The following is an 18,439-nucleotide window of genomic DNA, read 5'->3' as shown; positions in this document are numbered from 1 at the left end:
GATACCAAACCTACCTTGATGGCAGATAGCAGACTTAAAAAACGGGTGGCACTTTCATCCCCATATTTGCACTCCTCGGAGCATATAGGCAGGGTCTGGGATCATGCCAGGATGCCATTGTCGCAGGTCTTAATGCAGAGGACCGGACAAAAGATAGGGATGAGCCTGTGTTGTTTGTAGAGAGTAACGCCCCGGCTTCACCCATCCGTCCCGACCCGCGGGGCGCTGCCTATTCGCCAGCGGTAACCCTGACCAACTGCGCAGTCAGTTGGAGATTTTGCCGCCAGCTACCGCCCACAAGTAACTGTCAGCCCCTCATTTAACCATTCAGCTTGGCAGCTATTTATATCTTGTAAGCCCAGTTTTGCCACTAAAATAATACCACAATGACACCATCAGTATTTCTTGTGAGGCACGGTAAGTTAGACATTTGAAACTTGATATTATCCCTTTACGTTGCTAATGATTGAGTTTGTCTTACAAACAGGACAGACAGAATGGTCAAAGGTCGGAAAGTATACAGGCAAAACAGACATAGAGCTCACAGACACTGGGAAGAAAGAGGCACTTACTCTTGGAGACAGATTCATGGGTCCTAACAAACTCATCGACCCATCACACCTCGCGCACATATTTGTGAGCCCAAGGATCCGAGCAAGAGAAACCTTCGAGCTCGTCGCTGGGAACTACCCAGAGATAAGGCAAAGAGCTACCATCACGGAGGAGTTCAGGGAATGGGACCATGGAGACTACGAAGGAATGACGACTCAACAGATTAGGGTTTTGAGAGCAGAGAAGGGACTTGATACATCGTCAGAGTGGTCAATCTGGGCCGGTGGATGTGAGGGTGGAGAGTATGATTACATCTCCTTCTGTTCAAGCATTGCTAACTCTTGCTTTTTTTTTTCAGATCAGTAGAAGACATAACCCGACGCGCCAACGATGTGATTTCTGCTATCCGAGACATTCAAAAAGACTACATAGATAATGAGAATGGTGGAAATGTCATGGTTGTACGTTTTTGAGACCCAAAGGCGAAATTCACGTCTTAAAGAGTCTTCCGAATGCTATCCCTGTTATTCTGTAAACTAGTAGGCTAATATTAAAAAAACAGGTTGGGCATGGTACTTTCCTTCGATGCCTTTGGAAAGTCTGGGCACATCTCCCGGTTGATTCACCTATCAATATCCAATTTGACACTGGGTCCATTGCGACTCTGAGGTATGTAGTATCATCTCTTACAATTTTAGTTGTGTAGATACTTACGATTCAAAGCTATAAGGATAATGATATCAACAGTCGAACGGTCGTAATTGGTCTTAAAATGCATTCGATCTGAGTTAAGGTTTGTCACATACAAAGTAATTATCTCTATCTCCACAAAGGCAGGTATCCATTTTAGCTGAATGATGCGACGCGGAGTGGACTACAATGGGCCGCAATATAAATTAGAAGATTGTCAAAGCTTGGGGGGTTAATAAGTGCAGTTTAACCAGCAGAATGGAAGATGGAGAGACTAATGCCTTATCCCTTAACCATGTGCTGTGAATACTAGACTGATGCGATCCTGTGGTAATACCATTCCTCGTCGTACATCGGATCAAGAAAATCTACTAGTGTCCCTTTGCCCTCCACAACCTCCATGATCTGCTCCTCTACAAATGGGTTTTCTCCATGGTAATACATGTAGTCCATTGCTGCATGACTGACGTCTATAGCAGCGCCATCTGTTGTGAGTTCAGTCTCAACAACAAACACAATGAGCTTTGGCTGATTGCCCGCCGGCCTTTCTCTCCATCCCAAGTTATCGCGCATGTCCTGTAGTAAATTCCTGTAATTACCCTCACGGGGAAGAAAACTGAGGAAGCTCAATTCAACCGACTCGAGTGTCAATGGGAGGACGGTAATGAAAGTCATAATATCTCTCTGTTTAACAAAAGAACGGGAAAGGGCAAAGCGACGTAGATTCGACCACTCATTGACTGGGAATATGCGCCGCAGAGGCATACCATTCTGTTCATAATCCACAAATTCGTGCCACTTTCTGCTTATCAGAGGAATGCTAGTATATAAACGAAGATCTTGCAAGTTCTTTGCCTTGCTCAGAGCCTTTAAGAGGAGCCCAGATCGGAAAGAAGGCCAATTCTCCCTAGCTTCACTACCGCAGGCAAGTGATAACTCCAAGCGTCTCAGTGGAGGGTGACTCAGGATGGTGACAAGATCTCGATACTCCTCACTCACTGGGTTATCAAAGACACGGCAGCTTATTCCTGTCCAAAGCTGCCGGCTTTCCACAACAAGCTCGGAAAGGCCACACATTGGGTTCTCACGGACGTGCTGAGCGATCTCTTTCGTAACGACACAGAATCCACGCCATTCTTGCCTGGATCTGTCATCCCATGGCGTAAAAGGATGTTCCTCCAATGGGGCTGACACAGGCCAACCACGCTCTAGAGGGCATATTAGGCCCTGTGGAAGGGATCTGATAGTAGGCGTGGGATACAAAGGTCTTCCGAGTTTCCCATGAGCAGCAGGACTCAAAGTAACTCTTTTCAGGTTTGGAAAGCGTGAAAAACCATATCTCAGAGCGTCAGCGTCACGACACGAGGCAAGCACTTCATCTTGCTGCGATTTAAGCTTGCGATATACTCCGTAAGATTCAGCTAAGGAGCAGCGATTCTCGAAAGCTTCCTTGATATGAGGGAAGGACGGATACTCCTCCTCCTTAGAGTCAATGATGTGAATCATAGAACCGTAAACCCGTTGGAACCAGTACGGCACTCTTGTGGGGTCGTCTTTGTCTCCCTCATACACGCCTTTATACCGCCTGGCACGGGAGCTATCGATGCGAGAATCATCGTAGATGATCTCGGTAATTTTGAACCGGAAGACATCATGGTTTGCGATCAAGGTGAAGACCTCAATGTCGCGTGGGTTCGTGGATATAAATGCTCGATTGAGGCGCGGAAGAGCGTTGGTCCCGAGAAAAGAACATGTCAGGCGGAGGTTCTTGATGTCGGCATTGGGCAAACAGTTGATGACTTCACTCAGAAGCTCGTGGGGAAGGCCACTGAGAGTGCCAAGACTTCCACGGCTCTGATCGGCTGAGTTCATGACGACAGAGGCAGCGCAATTAAGTATATGGTATATAAAGATAAAGGTAAGAGTCAGTCAAAATGAGTCTGTTTCGTTTCCGGCTAATAATGTGAGGTTTAGCCTGGAAAGGGGATTACGAAGCCTGAAGCACTTCAATGAGTGGTGGGGCTGACATGCCCAATTACGGACGAGACAAGGCCTGCAATACAACCATCAGCCGTTAGCCATAATTAAATAACACTTCTTACACATACAAGAATTACTAGAATGCTCAAGATGGGTCTGAACCACGACCCATGGTAATATGCTGCTGTCAGATGTATTGAAACAATACATCCCTTCATTCTCTTTATCTAAGTGGCATATCTCCAGTGAGGATGATCGTCGCCCAAGTTATCAGCATCAGCACTCTGAAGTCTATGATCCCTCTCCCCACGGTCCCTCTTCTTATTCTCCCTAATCGCAAGGAAGTAAAATGCCGTACAAGAAATACCGCAAATCCACACCATACCAAGACTAACTCCAAGGCCGGTCCAGTACTCAGGTGCCTCGCGTGTAAGATACACATTAGAAGCGACAATACCACCAAGATTACCAAAGCCAACTTGTGCAGCTGAGGCAATAGAGCGTTTGTAGTGTCCGCCCATGGTGTTGGATAGCCATCCGAGAACGACGGGCTGCGTGATGTAGCCGCCCGTGACGAGCAGGAAGAGGGCAAAATATCGTGCTGCAGTGGGGACTTGGTGCTGCAGAAGGAGGAGGATGTAGCCAATGCTGGTCATGACCACGCCGAACATGGTAAAGCCGTAGCGATGACGGAGACGGTCGGCGAGGTATGCCGCTGATAGACAGCCTATGGTTGCGACGATGTACACTGGGATAGTGAGGACTTGTGCGCGCTCGGCGGCGTAGCCCATCTCTCGGAGGATGGTAGGGATGAAGAACTACACGAGTCAGTACTGCCGTTTTTATGTGGGCGGGATGCCATCTTACCGAGCCAGCATATCCGTTGTTGACGATACCAAAGTAGGCTAGGGTTCCAAGATAGATCTTCCAGTCGGTCAAGATTCTCTTCCAAGCTGCCTTGTTGAGATGGTCCATCTTTGCATCGCCCGAGTCATCAGCTAGACGAGCGATAAGTCTAGACCGTTCATCGTCGTTGAGAAACTTTGCGGTCTCTGGCCAATTGGGGATCCACCATTTGGCAATGACGCCGATGACTACTGTGAGAATACCCTCGAGGATAAAGATCCTGCTCGATTATTAGTGAATGATGGCTATTGGGGAGGAGAGACACACCAGCGCCATGCTTCAAGTCCACCTACATCATGCATCTTAGCAATAGCAAAAGCCAAGAGACCCGAAAAGGCACCTGCCAAAATGGAAGCACTGAAGAATAGAGACATGCGCCATTGGACTTCATAGCGTCTGTAGTACATGCTAATGAGGTAGATACAGCCGGGGACGATTCCAGCTTCGAAGAAGCCGAGGAGGACCCGACATGCTATCAGGCCTTGGATGTTATTGACGAGGCCCATGCCGACCGTAGAGATGCCTGGAAAGTCAGTCTAACGCTGTTCAAAAACGGGTTCAAGTGACATACCCCAGAGAACAGTGATCCCACTGAGCCAGAGCGAAGGCGATATCCTCTTGATCATGATATTCGACGGGACTTCAAAGATGATGTACTGCACAGTTAGAGTCAGCGAATTGGTCATTTTTTATTCTTGTATCAGATCGATCGACGTACGGGGATGAAGAAGACGAAGAGTGCCATGTTGTAATCGCTACCAGTCATCTTGAGATCCTCTGTCATTCCTTGGATCTTCGCGTTACCTGCACACCAAGATTCTCTCGTCAGCTCAACCTTCTCCCAGACAGGTCTTTCGCATCATGAGAACATACCAATATTGGTTCTATCCATAAAAGATAGGAAGAAAATCACCATCAGAGGGGGAATCAAACGAAGATCGCACTTCCGCAAAAGCTTCTTGGTGGCCTCTGATTCCTCAGGCGTCTGCTCCACAGTAGACTCAGCACCCTTGAGGGAGGCATGATCGAAGGTAACTTTCTCGTTGAGGTCAGCCATTGTGAAAGAGAAAGCTGAGGAGAGTCTGAATCGGTGATGTCGAGTTTGAGATCATCGAAGGAACAGGGTGGTGCATGCCTCCTTCTTATGGAAACGAGCGACCTACCTCTCGCGTCAGCAATTATTACCCTCGAGTCTCTGGTATTGGACAAACGGATCTAGATCGACACACTGAAGAGGTATAGCCAAGTGCGGGGTGTGGAGGCGGGGGGACTGGGATGTTCCCGTGTGATGGAAGAGGAATTCCGGGGTAACAAGGTCACAGACGACACGGTAGGATCATGAAATGGTTGGATGGTAATAGCGTCATGCAGCAGATCCGAGGAAGAGAGATAACGGCATATCTGTCTCGGTTCCAAATTCCAAATACTGCGCGATACGGCGTGTTACAGTAGCCCGGGTCATTTCCGATGCCTCACGGGTATGATAAGGAAATGGGAACTACAGTTAAGGTTAACCGGGGAGACCACGATAGGACAAAAGGCCATGTAGCTAAATCCACGACTGCGAGTTTGCATTGGTCATGGTTGTCTGGTTGGAGCCGAGGATGCATTGTGTTTGTGCTTCGACGAATACTACCTAATTCTTAGTCCCTGTCTAGGAGGATGTGCAAACCAAGAAGTTTAACTGGCACAAGCATGCATCGGTTACGAAAATCCCTGTACTTTATCGTCTAGCCCGTTGGAGGACGCATTACCAATGCTTGGCCTCTTGAGGTCGGACAGAAACCGGAAACTCGGACTGGTTCCTGATACATTTCGTGCTGATTCAATCGGAAATTTCCGAATTACAAACTTGAGTCAGTATCCACGTAGAGGAATAGCCGAGTACGCGTGGTAATAAATCCATACAATGATACGTGCTGCAAAGTCCAACGATACCATTGTAAGATGAATGACGCTATACAGACGTTGCACATAATTAATAGTCATCTCCTGGTTCGTTTTCATGGCAGTAAATCGGGGTCTGTTGTGATGCCGGAAGTGGGGATCACGCTTCCACTGCCGAAGTCAGTTGCCAGAGCCGATCCCCCGCTCGGGTACCAACCGTGACTGGGGAACTCCTCTTCGGATGGATCCCGTGTTGCAACATTAAACGTAAAGAAAGACCTCATGAAATTGACCCAATTTACCATCGATCACTTTAAACCTGTGACAAGATGAAATTAGAAGCTCAAGCGACAGAATCAGACCGTACGGATCCTGCATCGACGAAGCCCAGCATGTACGTAACTCGCCACAAGTGATGCTTGTCAGTCGGCTAACATGACGCAGGTACACTACATCGTTCGCCTTCTTCGAGGCCCTGGTCGAAGCAGGCGTCAAGAACTGCTTCGTGAATCTCGGGTCTGACCATCCTAGTATTCTTGAGGCTATGGTGAAAGGTCAACGAGAAATGCCAGATAAATTTCCCAGAATCATCACATGTCCCAATGAAATGGTTGCGCTGTCCATGGCAGATGGATATGCGAGATTGAGTGGTGAAGCGCAATGTGTCATTGTGCATGTTGATGTTGGCACTTCTGCTCTTGCGGCTGCTATTCATAACGCTGCTATGGGAAGGGCGCCGGTTTTGATCTTTGCGGGCTTATCGCCTTATTCTATTGAGGGAGAACTTCTTGGTTCGAGAACTGAGTTCATGTAAGTTCACCTACTGCTTCATTGTTGGGGACCTGACTAAAACTCTCAAGTCACTGGATTCAAGACGTTCCTGATCAGAAACAAATCGTCTCCCAGTACTGCCGTTACGTCGGTGAGATCAAAACTGGAAAAAACGTCAAGCAAATGGTCCGTCGCGCCCTGCAACTCGCCACAAGTCACCCCCAAGGACCCTCATATCTCATGGGCGCCCGCGAAGTCATGGAAGAAACCATTGAGCCATATACCATCAACTCGGCCTTCTGGAAACCCGTCGCACCCGCCGCCCTCCCCCAAGAAGCCGTGCAAGAAATCGCTGAAGCTCTGGTCAACGCTTCTGACCCGTTGGTCATCGTCGGTTTCACCGGTCGGAACCACGCTGCGGTTGAACCTCTCGTGGCGCTGGCGAATACTATCAAGGGCCTGAGGGTTCTTGATACGGGATGCTCGGATATGTGCTTCCCTGCAGATCATCCTGGCTGGCTAGGTATGAAGTACGGCGTTGACTCGGCGATTCAGAACGCCGATGTTTTTCTTATTTTGGATTGCGATGTTCCTTGGATTAATAAGCTTTGCAAACCAAAAAGTAACGCGAGGATCTTCCATCTCGATGTTGATCCGTTGAAGGAGAGCATGTTGGTCTTTTATATCGATGCGGAACAGCGATATCGTGTTGATGCGGAGATTTCCCTCCGACAGATCACAGATTATCTTCGGGCATCACTTTCTGAGAAGCTTGCCACTTCAGAGTTTGATCGTCGGGAACAGGCTCTCCAGAAGTCCTACACTGAACGGATCCAGACGCTTGATGCGAAGGCCAAGCCTCTCGACTCAGGCAAGCTCACAACAGACTACGTCTGCTCCACGTTACGCGCCAAGTTACCCGAAGACACAATCTGGGCCGTCGAGGCAATCACAAATATGATCTCAGTCGCAGATCAAATCCGAGCTACCATTCCCGGACAATGGATCCACTGCGGCGGCGGCGGTCTCGGCTGGAGCGGCGGTGGCGCACTGGGTATCAAACTAGCCGCCGACGCAGCAGATGCTCTCATCCCCGGTAAGCGCAAACGATACGTTGTGCAAATCGTAGGCGACGGGTCATACATGTTCTCCGTTCCCTCAAGCGTATACTGGATCTCCGCCCGGTATGGCATTCCCGTTCTGACCATCGTCTTGAACAACCTTGGGTGGAATGCGCCCAAACGGTCGATGCTGCTGGTTCACCCTGATGGTCCTGCGTCAAGGGCTACAAATGAGGAGTTGAATATATCGTTTGCGCCCAGTCCAGACTATGCGGGCATTGCGAAGGCTGCGAGCAATGGGGTGATCTTCGGTGCGAGGGTTGCTGATATCTCAGAGTTTCAGAGTGCGCTGGCTGGGGCGGTTGAGAGTTTGGACAGAGGCGTCTCTGCTGTATTGGACGTGGCGATTTAAAGATGAATAGGTATAATAGTGAAAAGTAAATGACCGATATTTCTCTTGATCACAGATAGATACACTACTTGCTCGTCAAATACTTTTGTTACTGTGACAGTGGATGATCTAAACTTTCAAGACAAACTTCTCACCGCTTGCCCCAGCTCTGAGAAGATTCAGCATCTCCTGTGTCGCTTCCAATCCGCCTTCGATAACACGAACCCTCGGCGCAGGCTTGATCCTCCCGTCTTTGAGTGCCTTGGACAACCAGCCGCCGAAAACCCAGGTTGCGATGTCTGGATAGTTGTCTGTGAACCCCACGCAGTTGGTATGGTGTCCTTCAATCCCAGCTGGCAGCAACGTTTCTTCCGGCCACGGCATCAGCGCACTAACTTTGCATCCTGGTGTTAGATCAGCTGCGTTGAGTATCTCCGCAACCGAATCAAAGGAGCTGCCTTCAGCTCTGGCATCAATTACGCCGCGGATCTTTGTTCCGGAAGCTTTCAAGGCTTCAGCTATCTTCTGCGCGACTTGTGGGTCACGATAGTCCCATGCCTCTGCTGCACCTAATGTCTTGAGCCATTCGTCATGCTTTGGACTTGCCGTTGCGTAGACCGTCCATCCCAGCGCGTGTGCTATCTGCACTGCCGAAACACCAACGGCCGAAGCACCACTCCACACCAGAATAGCTCCATCCTCATCAACAATCCTCTCGCGCATTGGCAGTCCGAGGCCGTCGAACAGCGCGATAGCCGCAGTGAGCATACCAACGGGAAGTACAGAACCCTCCTCAAAGCTGATGTTGTCGGGTAAGTGAGTCGTGGCCACCTCATCGAGAAGAGTATAGCTCTGAAACGCTGCCTTGTCGATGTTTTCGCTTATAACACCTAGGGCAAAGCCGATGACGCGATCGCCGGGTTTGAAGCGTGTTACACCTGGTCCTATGGATATGACGATGCCGCTGAGATCACTGCCAAGTACGGCTGGGAAGTTGCTAGACAGGCCTAGGGCTTGGATTTTCCAGTCTGAGGGGTTTGCAGCGACGACTGCGTTGCGTATTAGTAGTTCGCCTTCCTTGGGGGTTGGGACAGGACGTTGTTGGATGGTTAGTTGACCTTGTTTGACGGGGAGGACAGCGGCGACATTGGGCTCGAAAGTATGAGACATGCTGTAAGGATTGCACAGGTACCTAGATATGAGGTGGAAGATTGATAAAGCTAAAAGAACAAGAATAGAGTAAGCAAGCCCTGTAAAGTGATTGCTTGAATATGCAATGTATAATCTCAGCTGCTCCAACGACGGCTTTGTGTAGTAATATACGTCGAAAATTTACGAATACGATAGGACGGCTCGGAACAATTTGTCATATTGTTGGTCTATTAGCTGTAATATGATATCAACTCAAGGTTCTTGTCGACGTTCGTCCGACACTCGTCCGAATGACAAAGCAGAACTGAAGTGATGAAAAGTCTCGGATGATTGGCCGGCGAGTATACTGGGCAAGTATTTGCGAGAGTGGGTCGGATCTCCAGCACCTAATTGGTCTGTTGCTGTAAAGGAATGCATTTGCACTGTTGAAGCCCACTCTCAAACCGGCCAGCAACACCTTCTTATCGCCATCAGCATCTAAGGGTTAATAGCAAGTTTATCAAAGTGCAACCCTCCGCCAGATGAACAAACATTCGTGCTCTGTGAAATTCTCGCAACATTCGCATTGCATGAAAACCCCTGCTGACAAGCATAAAAGTCCTGCGCATTACTCCCCCCAGTCCATCTCATGCTCTGGAATATAACACCATTCGCCAGCGCGTTTGTCCACTGATAGCCCTTGCATGGATCCCAGGTGAGCATGAAGGGGTCGAAGATAACATTCTTGCAGCCTGTGTCGGAGTAGAGGGCGAAGTTGGTGAAGCGGAGGGGGAGTTGGCAAGCAGCCTTTTGGGCGGCGTCTGAGGCGGGTGAGGCGACGGCTGAGGTTGACGGTGCTTTGGAAGTGTCCTCTGGTTTGGAGAATGGAAGGGTTTTTATGGTTACTTCGGAGGGAGCTTTTGGTGCTGCCATGGCGATTGGGGCTGCGAGGAGCAGAAGTCCGATATCGCGTAGAGAAACCATTGCTGGTAGTGTAATGTTAGATATGTCGCTAAGAATGGATGTCTGGAGTAGAATAGTTGATGAAATAGGCTCTGATGTTTGGTGTCACCCTGTAAAATGCAAGGAAGCCTTTAAGATTTTATAGCCAAGTCTGTGTGTCTCCCTATAAGCTATTGATACGACTCGGCGTAGCTGATTGGAAGGAGTAGATCAACACTACGGAGAATAACTCTACTTTACCCGCTACGGCCCGCTCGAATTAAGGGATCACCGTAAGCGATGCAACACAAAGGTTCTCTGGAAATGGAAAATGTAACAAACAAGGTTATCAGATGGCCATCGGTAACGCCGCTTACTCTCGCCGCTTATGGCTGAGACATGATTTTTGTCATACGGCCGGCGTGGCCGCTTATTGTGTCGCCGATTATCCGCAGCACATAGATCAGATCATAATGGGTTTGTCTATTATCGAGCCGTCTAGTCTCTGCGATCGAAGATCTTTCCTGGGTTCATCAACCAAAGCGGATCCAGACTTGTCTTGATAGCCCTCATGACGTGAATCGGCACATCGCCCACTTCCTCCCGAAGGAATTCCTTCTTTCCAAGTCCAACACCATGCTCACCCTGGGCATCATTGTTAGATATGTCCGTTTACAGTTAGGTCACATTGCTTACCGTGCATGTTCCCTCCATCTCAATGGCTCGTGAGACCATTTTGTGAACGCAGTCCTCGACCTCTTTGCGCTGCTTTTCATCGAATAGGATTGTCTCGTGGAAGTTGCCGTCGCCGATGTGTCCCAGAATACTACCAAATAAACCTAGCTCGACAAGTTCTCTCTTGGATATGTCTGTGAAAGGTGAGTGATGTCCATAAAGGGAATTACTGGGAAGGCGAACTGACCTATGAGCTCGGACACTCGGGATAGAGGGACAGCGACATCCGTAGACCAAACATGTCCATCTGTCTCACGTAGTGCCATCATGCTCCACAGCGCCTCTTTCCGAGCCGACCACAGAGCCTTCTGCTTCTCCGGATCGCTCTCGTACTGGAAGCCATTGGCATGATGCTTCTTCGATATACTCTGAACCTGTGCAATGGTGTCCTTGACTATAGCATCACTACCACTGAACTTGAAGAACAGCGTTGGCACTTCATTCCACTTTCTTGATGTTGCGCCCATTCTGTTGATAACACTCATAAGGACTTCATCGAGTATCTCGACGGCACTGATTGGTACGCCTCGACGGATGACCTCAATGGCCATGGTTGCGGCAGCTTTGACTGAGGGAAATGTGACTACCGCAATACCTGTATGTTCAGGGATGGGAGCTAGCTTCAAGGTTGCTTCAGTGACGAATCCCAAGGTGCCTTCTGATCCTACAAATAACGAGTTGAGGTTGTAGCCCGCTGATGACTTCCTTGGCCTTCGCCGGGTTTTAAGGATTGTGCCGTCGCTCAATACCACCGTGAGATTCACTACCCAGTCTCTCATGGTACCATACTTGACTGCGTTGGTTCCGCTGTCGTATCGTTAATCCCGAACGCTGTTCTCAGCTTGGAGTACTGACCTGCAGTTTGTTCCAACCATGCCACCAATTTGGGCCTTTGATGTGTATCAGTAAAAGTCTCTTCCTGGTGGTGTGTTTAAAATCTCACGGAGGGACCTGGATCGATGGGGAAGAATAGGCCTGTATCTTTGATCTTCTCGTTTAGATCCATCCATGGCACAGATGGCTGAACGACAACATTCAGGCTAGCCATTTAGCGCCAACACAGAAGATCTTTCATGTAAAGCAACTTACTCGTCGCTGTGCATCTCCAGAATCTGGTTCATGTTCACAAAGTCAACACTCACACCGCCAAACGGTGCTGAGAAATGGCCCTCAACGCTTGAACCTCCAGAATAGGGAACTTGAGCTGTTAACTCTTCAGCTCTATGTCGTCTTCGGTGCGGACTTACTCATCGGTACGCGTCTCTTATGACATATCTTCGCAATAGTAGCAACCTCCTCCGTCGTCTTAGGAAACGTGACGGCGACTGGTAACCGGTCGATATTTATCGTTGACCAGTCGGAGTAACCGTGAGAATGAAGTATCTCATCTTCTATACTGACAGCGTCTTCTCCGAGTGCTTTCCTTATCTCTTCGACAGCCTTTTTGCATGAATTAGTTTCGTTTCGGTTACTGCTGTTGCCCTCGTCTTACCAGTTCCATCTCAGCTCGACTCGCATACTGAGACTCGTCATCGTTCTTCTTGTCGTGGTTGACTAGCGTGTATAGTAATGTTCCTCCAATGGTAGTTGCCGTTGCAGATAATGCCGAGGCAAGAAGCAGTGGGTTCTTCCGCTGCTCTTGTGTCCGGCTTTGACCGTTGGACTGTGATCTGTGGTTATTGCTGGTACGAGTTGAGCAAAAAGGGCGGGTTGCTGTTAGCCCCACTGAACATTGCGACACAGGTCTTCTCAAAAACCCCGGCAGGGCACGGTATGATGTCTTGAGCATGATAAATTGGAGAAAGGGAAATGGTAAGTATGATCAACAACATCAATCATGCATCAATCCGTTCATAGCGTTCTGGTACCGTGATCATAAAAGCGCCATGAGCCGATTATAACTCCCGGGTAGACTCTCCCTCTAACCCACATGTGGATAGCGTCTCACGGATACTTCCCGTTCCCCATACACTTTCACCCGAAAAACACCGGGTACAGCCCGTGAAAAAGGCAGACCCTCCTCTCAATCTCGGCTTCATCAATTCCCCCGCTCTTTTCTTCGCAATGGACATTCCGCAAGCACAGGAAGGAGAAGCAGTGGCCCGTCCAACCAAACGAAAGAGGGTCGCTTTGGCATGTGATACCTGTCGGGAACGCAAGATCAAGTGCGATGGGTCGAAGCCTGTGTGTAATCCCTGCAGAAAACGAGGGGAACCGTCTGCGCGATGCGTTTACACTGTTATTGCTGGGACTGCAAAGCAGCTCAGTGAGCAAGAGTAAGTCCCTCATCTAACTGAGATACTGTTTCATTGCTGATGGTTTTTTTAGGTACATCGCTTCATTGCAGAAACAGGTGCAGGACATGCAATTGGTAATTGACCAGCTACGCCAAGATGCAGAACTCACCCCCAAAAGCCCCAGAGACAGACCCGGTACAATTCACGCCACTACAAACGGCCCAAGCCCCGTAAGCACAATGGGCGCTACGACCCTCACTCTCAACCGTCAAGAGGATGAATTCTTCGGTCAATCCTCGGTGCACTCCCTTCTCCGAGAGGTTCCCCATCCCGATCGCCACCGGCCAGCGGTCCCACTTCGGAACCGGGACCGGAGTTCCGCGACGTCACTTCTAACAGCTGAGTTTGCTCTACCGCCGCGACAAGTAGCTGACAAGTTTCTGGACTTGTACTTTGATAGTGTGCATATTTTCTATCCTTGGTGTCATTCGACGTGGTTTAGGAAACGGTATGAGGCGTTATGGACGTCGACTGGCTATCCGGGGGCGGAGATGGGTCAAGCTGGTGATATTGGCGTGGGAGGAGATCAGTGTCCTGAAACTTCCTTCTTCTGCGTTTTGAACGCGATGTTCGCTCTGGGATGCGAGTTTTCAGATTCGCCGGAAAAAGAATCTGCTTCGGCGATGTTTAGCTCTAGGATGAGGAGCTTGTTGCAGATGGATATCCTTGATAAAGGTGACTTGTCGCATGTGCAGGCGTTGCTGCTGGCAGGTCACTATGCGCTTTCGAGCGAGTATCCTATTAGATGCTATAATATCATCGGCCTTGCTTGTCGGATAGCTGTTGGGCTGGGGTTACATACAGAGAGGCATGCTGATCAGCGATCTGTTATGGAGAACGAAGTGCGTCGAAGAGTCTGGTATGGATGTTTACAGATGGAGATGTAAGTCACTTCCATGAGGTAGGGTACTAAATATTTACTGACAATATTTAGGACAGTTTGCATGACTCTGGGAAGGCCTCCAGTTCTCCAAATGACAGACGATGTTCTCGTACCCGCCGCAGTCGACGACGAGTTCATATGTCCCAATTCCATCTCATGCGTCCAACCGGAAGGAACAGTATCACAGAACCTTTTTGTGGTAGAGAACATCCGACTTGCCAAGATCCTCGGCAAAATTCTCTCGTCAATCTACTGGCCAAGCTCATCTTCCGACTTCAGCGCCCTCGTTCGACTAGACGGGCTTCTAGAAGATTTCCGGAATTCCCTGGTCGATGATTTAACATGGTGGGACAATGACACGGTGAGACAACAAGGAGCTAGAGGCCATGTTTTGAAGCGGCAGAGAAATGTATTACACGCACGGTTTCTCCATCTTAGGATTTTGCTGTACAGACCAAGCTTTAGTGCATTCTGCGCTGCTGCGAGACGTTCACGACAACGACGAGTTACAGGCTCTGGCTTGGATGAAACTGGAACAGAGGCGAATACTTTGCAGGGAGCATTCCAAGCTCAGTGCGCGACGACATGCGTTCAGGTGGCGTACGAGCTATCAGCGTCTCTGCTGGCTGCAAGGGAAGTGGAGGCGACTGGAGCATGGTGGTTCAGTCTATTCTGTAAGCCCTCACTTAATCAGTTCCTGTACGATGACAGCTGACATGTTTCTTAAAGATCTCATGACATGCGGCGGCATAATCATCCTCGCCGAGTGTGCTCAGGCCGGAGGAAGCAAACACTTTAACCAGCAGCAGCTCGATGCGACGTGGGAGAACACGACGGTGCTCCTACGAGTTATCGGCAGGGAGAATGCCCGGGCGAGAGGTTATTTGGAGCATCTACTACTTCTGAAAGACCAAGCACGTTCCGCATATTTCTGTATGTTAAGCATGCACCTACAAAACCAGAACCCGCTAACGTTTCTCCAGCAATCCGCAACTCTGCAATGCCGTCGCGTGCACCGTCTCGCAGACCCTCAGTTAGCATCCAAGGCTGCCCGGAGGAACGCATGGATGAAGTCCCTCCTGATACGGCGGAAAGTCAGACGGAACAGGTCGACTTCATGGCATCATTGTTCCAAGATAACTGGGACTGGAGTCTCGACGGTGGAATGCCTACATACGGCGGTCTTGGATTCGGGGATGAGTTTATATTCCCCCTACCTAGTTGGCCAGCTTAACCATTCCAACAATTTCCCAAGTCAGCGGTCTCACAGCCCTGTCCAATATCGTGTCTCCGGGTTTGTAACGCTGACAGTCTGGAGTGTCTCCGCGGAACTGAAGCAAATATGTAGACGAAACTCCCCTTGTGGCATCTTCCACTTGTCCACCGCGGTATCAAAGTAGCTAAATGCGTACTTGTCCAGCTTGAACGTAACCTCTTCTGTTTGCCCAGCCGAGACGAACACTTTGCAGTACGATCGGAGATCCTTGACTGGTCGTGGATTCCCGTCGCATGGTGGGGGAGTCACATACAATTGGACCACTTGCTTACCATCCCTCGCCCCCGTGTTCTTGACCTCCGTTACGAGTGAAGTCTCGGCTGTCTCAGTAGTATCAACGCGCGAGCTCGTACTTGCTCGTCCAGTTAGCTCAAACGTCGTGTAAGAAAGCCCTTCTCCAAAGTGAAACTGAGGCTTTGGCGCAGTCTCATCATCATAGAAGCGGTACCCGACCTTGAGGCGCTCCTCATAGTTGAGCTCGAGATTATCATCGCAGGGGAAATTTACATAAGCTGGGTTATCCTCATTTCTCTTCGGCCATGACATTGGCAATCGGCCCGATGGATTGACGTGTCCGAGGAGAACGCGAGCGATGGCGTGGCCGCATTCTTGACCTGCGAACCAAGCTTGGAGAAAGCACGGAACTTGATCGATGAAGGGAGATACCGTGACGGGAGATCCTGAGAGATTGACGACCACTGTACGAGGATTGCGAGCCACCACTGCGTTGATCAGGTCGTACTGATCAGATGTCAAGTCCATTGTATCGCGATCATAGCCTTCAGACTCAAGTTCATTCGTCGTGCCAACAAAGACTACTGCCACGTCAGAAGATGCAGCGATCTCTGCAGCGTGTTGAACAGCACCAGGGATATCCACGTGCTCCATGAAGCGAAGACTAGCGCCCTGAAACATGGTACCGCCAATCTTGGAGAGAACCTCGGGATCAGTAGCCCAAGACTGTAACTCGATCTTGTATTCCTGACCAGCAGTCATATCAAGAGTAAAGCGTCGCTCAATCTTGGCTTTGTAAAAGTAGAAGGACTCTGGAAGAAGGACTGGCTCCTGTGGACGATGGAAGACCTTCTCCCCATTTACCAACAGATCTGCCTTGCCAGTTGTGATGACAGAGAATACATGACCCCCGCTTGTTGTTGGGCGTAGATTAAAAGACATAATAGTGCAATACTCCTTCTCCAGATATGTAGGCCAGGCCTCCTTGATCATGTACTCAGGGAGCGTGATCGTCTGTTCATGGGCAAGGTTCTCACCGACTACTGAGCTGTTAAACCAGCGGAGCTGTACAGGCGAGATAGTCTCTGGTTCTGCGTGGGGTAGCGCCCCAAAGACCGGAACGCCCGTTGCATGACGGCAGTTGACACCTTGCGCTTTGAGGCCTTCGAGAGGTGAGATGATGTGTTGAGCCAAGACCTTTGCGCTGCCTCCGCCGCCGATGCTTGGGTGAAGAGCATGGTGACCTATAACAGCAACTGAAGCATTTGAGGGCAGCGGTAAGATGTTGTTGTCGTTCTTGAGCAGAACCATTCCGTCTGCTGCGATGGAGGTGATGAACTCAAGACGCTCTGGATCTTCCACTGAATGCTCCGGCTTCTCGACAGGATCCTCAAAACGACCAGTCTTTCTCGCAAGCTCAATAACCCTACCAACACTCTTATCAAGAGTCTTAGTGGTAACGTTGCCAGCTTCAATCTCCTTCAGAACCTTCTGGCCACGCCATCTCGTCGGGCCTGGCATTTCAACATCCAGACCAGAGTTGAGTGCGTGAGCGGTAGAGTATGTCCCCATCCAATCTGAAACAACAAGGCCTGAGAATCCCCATTCTTTGCGAAGGACCTCTTCGAGTAACCAGTGATCTTCTGCACAGTACTCCCCGTTGAGGCGGTTGTATGAAGTCATGAAACACCAGGGATCTGAGTCACGCATCACCAGCTGGAAGGGAAGCATGTAAATCTCCCGCAAGGTCTGACGATCAATGTTCGATGTCATCTTCGTCCTTGACTTCTCAGAATCGTTGGCGACGAAATGCTTCGGCGTAGCTGCAATGCCTTCGTTCTGACAGCCGCGGACAAACGCCGATGCCAAAGTTCCAATGAGGTACGGATCCTCAGAGTAAGTCTCGTAGTTTCTCCCACCGAGCGGAGATCTGATGATGTTCATGGTCGGTGCGAGAAGAACATTCGCGGATTTTGTCTTGGTCTCTTTTGCGATCTCTTTGCCTAGACGATATGCTTGTTCTGAATCGAATGTTGCGCCAATGGCGGTTGAGCAAGGAAAGCAAGCTGCTGTGATACCGCTTACGTAGCTCTCACCACGAGCACCATTAGGACCATCGGACGTTTTGATATGAGGAATGAAGACATCATCTCGCTTGATGGTTGGTGTGCGCCACCAGTCAACGGCTGCTAGAAGACTGACTTTTTCCTCAACCGTGAGCTTCGAAATGAGCTCGATGGTGGTTTGTGAGGCTGCCATGATGGATTATTGCCCTACAGTCGGTTAGGTGCGACTGGGATTGGTAAGATTTGGACACAAGTAATAAAAGGGAATAAGGTCAGTATAGCTCGGGCTGCTAATAAGCTTGGTACAATTAGAATTGAGCTAGTAGGCAGTAAATTTCGGTGCAAATGTTATGAGAGCATGAGGGGTATTCACGCACGGGAAGCATCCGTTGCACGAGTCATGCAATGGCCGGGTATGACCCGAAAACTTGTATATCGCTAACCATTTGTCTCCCGGCCTGTGGAGATGACTCCATGCTGTTTCCAGCCCCGTGGGGTCGTTGAGTCAGGCAGACCTTTCTCGGGGATCCCCGCACTGCAATGCTACTCCAGGGGGATGAGACCCATACTATTGTAACGGTGAGTATATTAGAGGTCAAGACGTTGCATACAGCAGGACACGAGCATCTCTATTCCT

The 18,439-nt window shown here is 49.6% G+C and overlaps 9 protein-coding genes across 9 annotated transcripts; 3 read left to right on the top strand and 6 right to left on the bottom strand.

The window, feature by feature from the left end:
- The first annotated feature begins 359 nt into the window (after positions 1-359).
- FOIG_08482 (uncharacterized protein) lies at positions 360-1,617 on the top strand. The gene is made up of 5 exons (XM_031208520.1): positions 360-417; positions 488-854; positions 911-1,013; positions 1,115-1,221; positions 1,276-1,617. The coding sequence occupies exons 1-5, from the start codon at positions 387-389 to the stop codon at positions 1,337-1,339; spliced, it is 672 nt and encodes a 223-aa protein (XP_031061526.1). The 5' UTR covers positions 360-386; the 3' UTR covers positions 1,340-1,617.
- FOIG_08481 (uncharacterized protein) lies at positions 1,552-3,114 on the bottom strand (the record flags this gene model as incomplete). The annotated part of the gene is made up of 1 exon (XM_031208519.1): positions 1,552-3,114. One exon carries the CDS (start codon positions 3,112-3,114, stop codon positions 1,552-1,554), a length of 1,563 nt encoding a protein of 520 aa, XP_031061525.1.
- Positions 3,115-3,449: 335 nt separating this feature from the next.
- FOIG_08480 (uncharacterized protein) lies at positions 3,450-5,185 on the bottom strand (the record flags this gene model as incomplete). Its single annotated transcript, XM_031208518.1, has 6 exons — positions 3,450-4,040; positions 4,090-4,348; positions 4,396-4,651; positions 4,700-4,784; positions 4,847-4,932; positions 5,002-5,185. The coding sequence occupies 6 exons, from the start codon at positions 5,183-5,185 to the stop codon at positions 3,450-3,452; spliced, it is 1,461 nt and encodes a 486-aa protein (XP_031061524.1).
- Positions 5,186-6,285: 1,100 nt separating this feature from the next.
- Positions 6,286-8,312, top strand: FOIG_08479 (uncharacterized protein). Its single transcript, XM_031208517.1, has 3 exons — positions 6,286-6,409; positions 6,460-6,825; positions 6,876-8,312. Exons 1-3 carry the CDS (start codon positions 6,345-6,347, stop codon positions 8,257-8,259), a joined length of 1,815 nt encoding a protein of 604 aa, XP_031061523.1. The 5' UTR covers positions 6,286-6,344; the 3' UTR covers positions 8,260-8,312.
- A 55-nt stretch (positions 8,313-8,367) lies between these two features.
- Positions 8,368-9,408, bottom strand: FOIG_08478 (uncharacterized protein; the record flags this gene model as incomplete). Its single annotated transcript, XM_031208516.1, has 1 exon — positions 8,368-9,408. One exon carries the CDS (start codon positions 9,406-9,408, stop codon positions 8,368-8,370), a length of 1,041 nt encoding a protein of 346 aa, XP_031061522.1.
- A 90-nt stretch (positions 9,409-9,498) lies between these two features.
- FOIG_08477 (uncharacterized protein) lies at positions 9,499-10,534 on the bottom strand. Its single transcript, XM_031208515.1, has one exon. The coding sequence runs from the start codon at positions 10,351-10,353 to the stop codon at positions 9,868-9,870; it is 486 nt and encodes a 161-aa protein (XP_031061521.1). The 5' UTR covers positions 10,354-10,534; the 3' UTR covers positions 9,499-9,867.
- A 211-nt stretch (positions 10,535-10,745) lies between these two features.
- Positions 10,746-12,905, bottom strand: FOIG_08476 (D-lactate dehydrogenase (cytochrome)). Its single transcript, XM_031208514.1, has 8 exons — positions 12,539-12,905; positions 12,294-12,486; positions 12,136-12,244; positions 11,990-12,086; positions 11,902-11,936; positions 11,234-11,853; positions 11,008-11,180; positions 10,746-10,956 (listed from the first exon to the last, which is right to left on the bottom strand). Exons 1-8 carry the CDS (start codon positions 12,833-12,835, stop codon positions 10,810-10,812), a joined length of 1,671 nt encoding a protein of 556 aa, XP_031061520.1. The 5' UTR covers positions 12,836-12,905; the 3' UTR covers positions 10,746-10,809.
- Positions 12,906-13,033: 128 nt separating this feature from the next.
- FOIG_08475 (uncharacterized protein) lies at positions 13,034-15,703 on the top strand. The gene is made up of 5 exons (XM_031208513.1): positions 13,034-13,322; positions 13,375-14,226; positions 14,278-14,900; positions 14,956-15,159; positions 15,210-15,703. The coding sequence occupies exons 1-5, from the start codon at positions 13,111-13,113 to the stop codon at positions 15,458-15,460; spliced, it is 2,142 nt and encodes a 713-aa protein (XP_031061519.1). The 5' UTR covers positions 13,034-13,110; the 3' UTR covers positions 15,461-15,703.
- On the bottom strand, positions 15,318-18,104 carry FOIG_08474 (uncharacterized protein). Its single transcript, XM_031208512.1, has one exon. The coding sequence runs from the start codon at positions 17,993-17,995 to the stop codon at positions 15,491-15,493; it is 2,505 nt and encodes an 834-aa protein (XP_031061518.1). The 5' UTR covers positions 17,996-18,104; the 3' UTR covers positions 15,318-15,490.
- Positions 18,105-18,439: the final 335 nt, after the last annotated feature.

Source organism: Fusarium odoratissimum (genome assembly GCF_000260195.1).
Source record: "Fusarium odoratissimum NRRL 54006 unplaced genomic scaffold supercont1.13, whole genome shotgun sequence".
Classification (NCBI taxonomy): Eukaryota; Fungi; Ascomycota; class Sordariomycetes; order Hypocreales; family Nectriaceae; genus Fusarium; species Fusarium odoratissimum.
Note: the sequence above shows the minus strand (reverse complement) of the source record. Positions and strands in the feature narration are given on the sequence as shown.

Coding starts and splice junctions, on each gene's coding strand:
- FOIG_08479 (XM_031208517.1), top strand. CDS start 6,345: ATGAAATTAGAAGCTCAAGCGACAGAATCAGACCGTACGGATCCTGCA. Junction 6,410..6,459: donor GCATCGACGAAGCCCAGCAT/GTACGTAACTCG, acceptor AACATGACGCAG/GTACACTACATCGTTCGCCT. Junction 6,826..6,875: donor GGTTCGAGAACTGAGTTCAT/GTAAGTTCACCT, acceptor AAAACTCTCAAG/TCACTGGATTCAAGACGTTC.
- FOIG_08474 (XM_031208512.1), bottom strand. CDS start 17,995: ATGGCAGCCTCACAAACCACCATCGAGCTCATTTCGAAGCTCACGGTT.
- FOIG_08476 (XM_031208514.1), bottom strand. CDS start 12,835: ATGCTCAAGACATCATACCGTGCCCTGCCGGGGTTTTTGAGAAGACCT. Junction 11,181..11,233: donor CCGAGTGTCCGAGCTCATAG/GTCAGTTCGCCT, acceptor CACCTTTCACAG/ACATATCCAAGAGAGAACTT. Junction 10,957..11,007: donor AGATGGAGGGAACATGCACG/GTAAGCAATGTG, acceptor AATGATGCCCAG/GGTGAGCATGGTGTTGGACT.
- FOIG_08475 (XM_031208513.1), top strand. CDS start 13,111: ATGGACATTCCGCAAGCACAGGAAGGAGAAGCAGTGGCCCGTCCAACC. Junction 14,901..14,955: donor ATGGTGGTTCAGTCTATTCT/GTAAGCCCTCAC, acceptor TGTTTCTTAAAG/ATCTCATGACATGCGGCGGC. Junction 15,160..15,209: donor AGCACGTTCCGCATATTTCT/GTATGTTAAGCA, acceptor ACGTTTCTCCAG/CAATCCGCAACTCTGCAATG.
- FOIG_08477 (XM_031208515.1), bottom strand. CDS start 10,353: ATGGTTTCTCTACGCGATATCGGACTTCTGCTCCTCGCAGCCCCAATC.
- FOIG_08482 (XM_031208520.1), top strand. CDS start 387: ATGACACCATCAGTATTTCTTGTGAGGCACG. Junction 855..910: donor GGTGGATGTGAGGGTGGAGA/GTATGATTACAT, acceptor TTTTTTTTTCAG/ATCAGTAGAAGACATAACCC. Junction 1,014..1,114: donor ATGGTGGAAATGTCATGGTT/GTACGTTTTTGA, acceptor TTAAAAAAACAG/GTTGGGCATGGTACTTTCCT.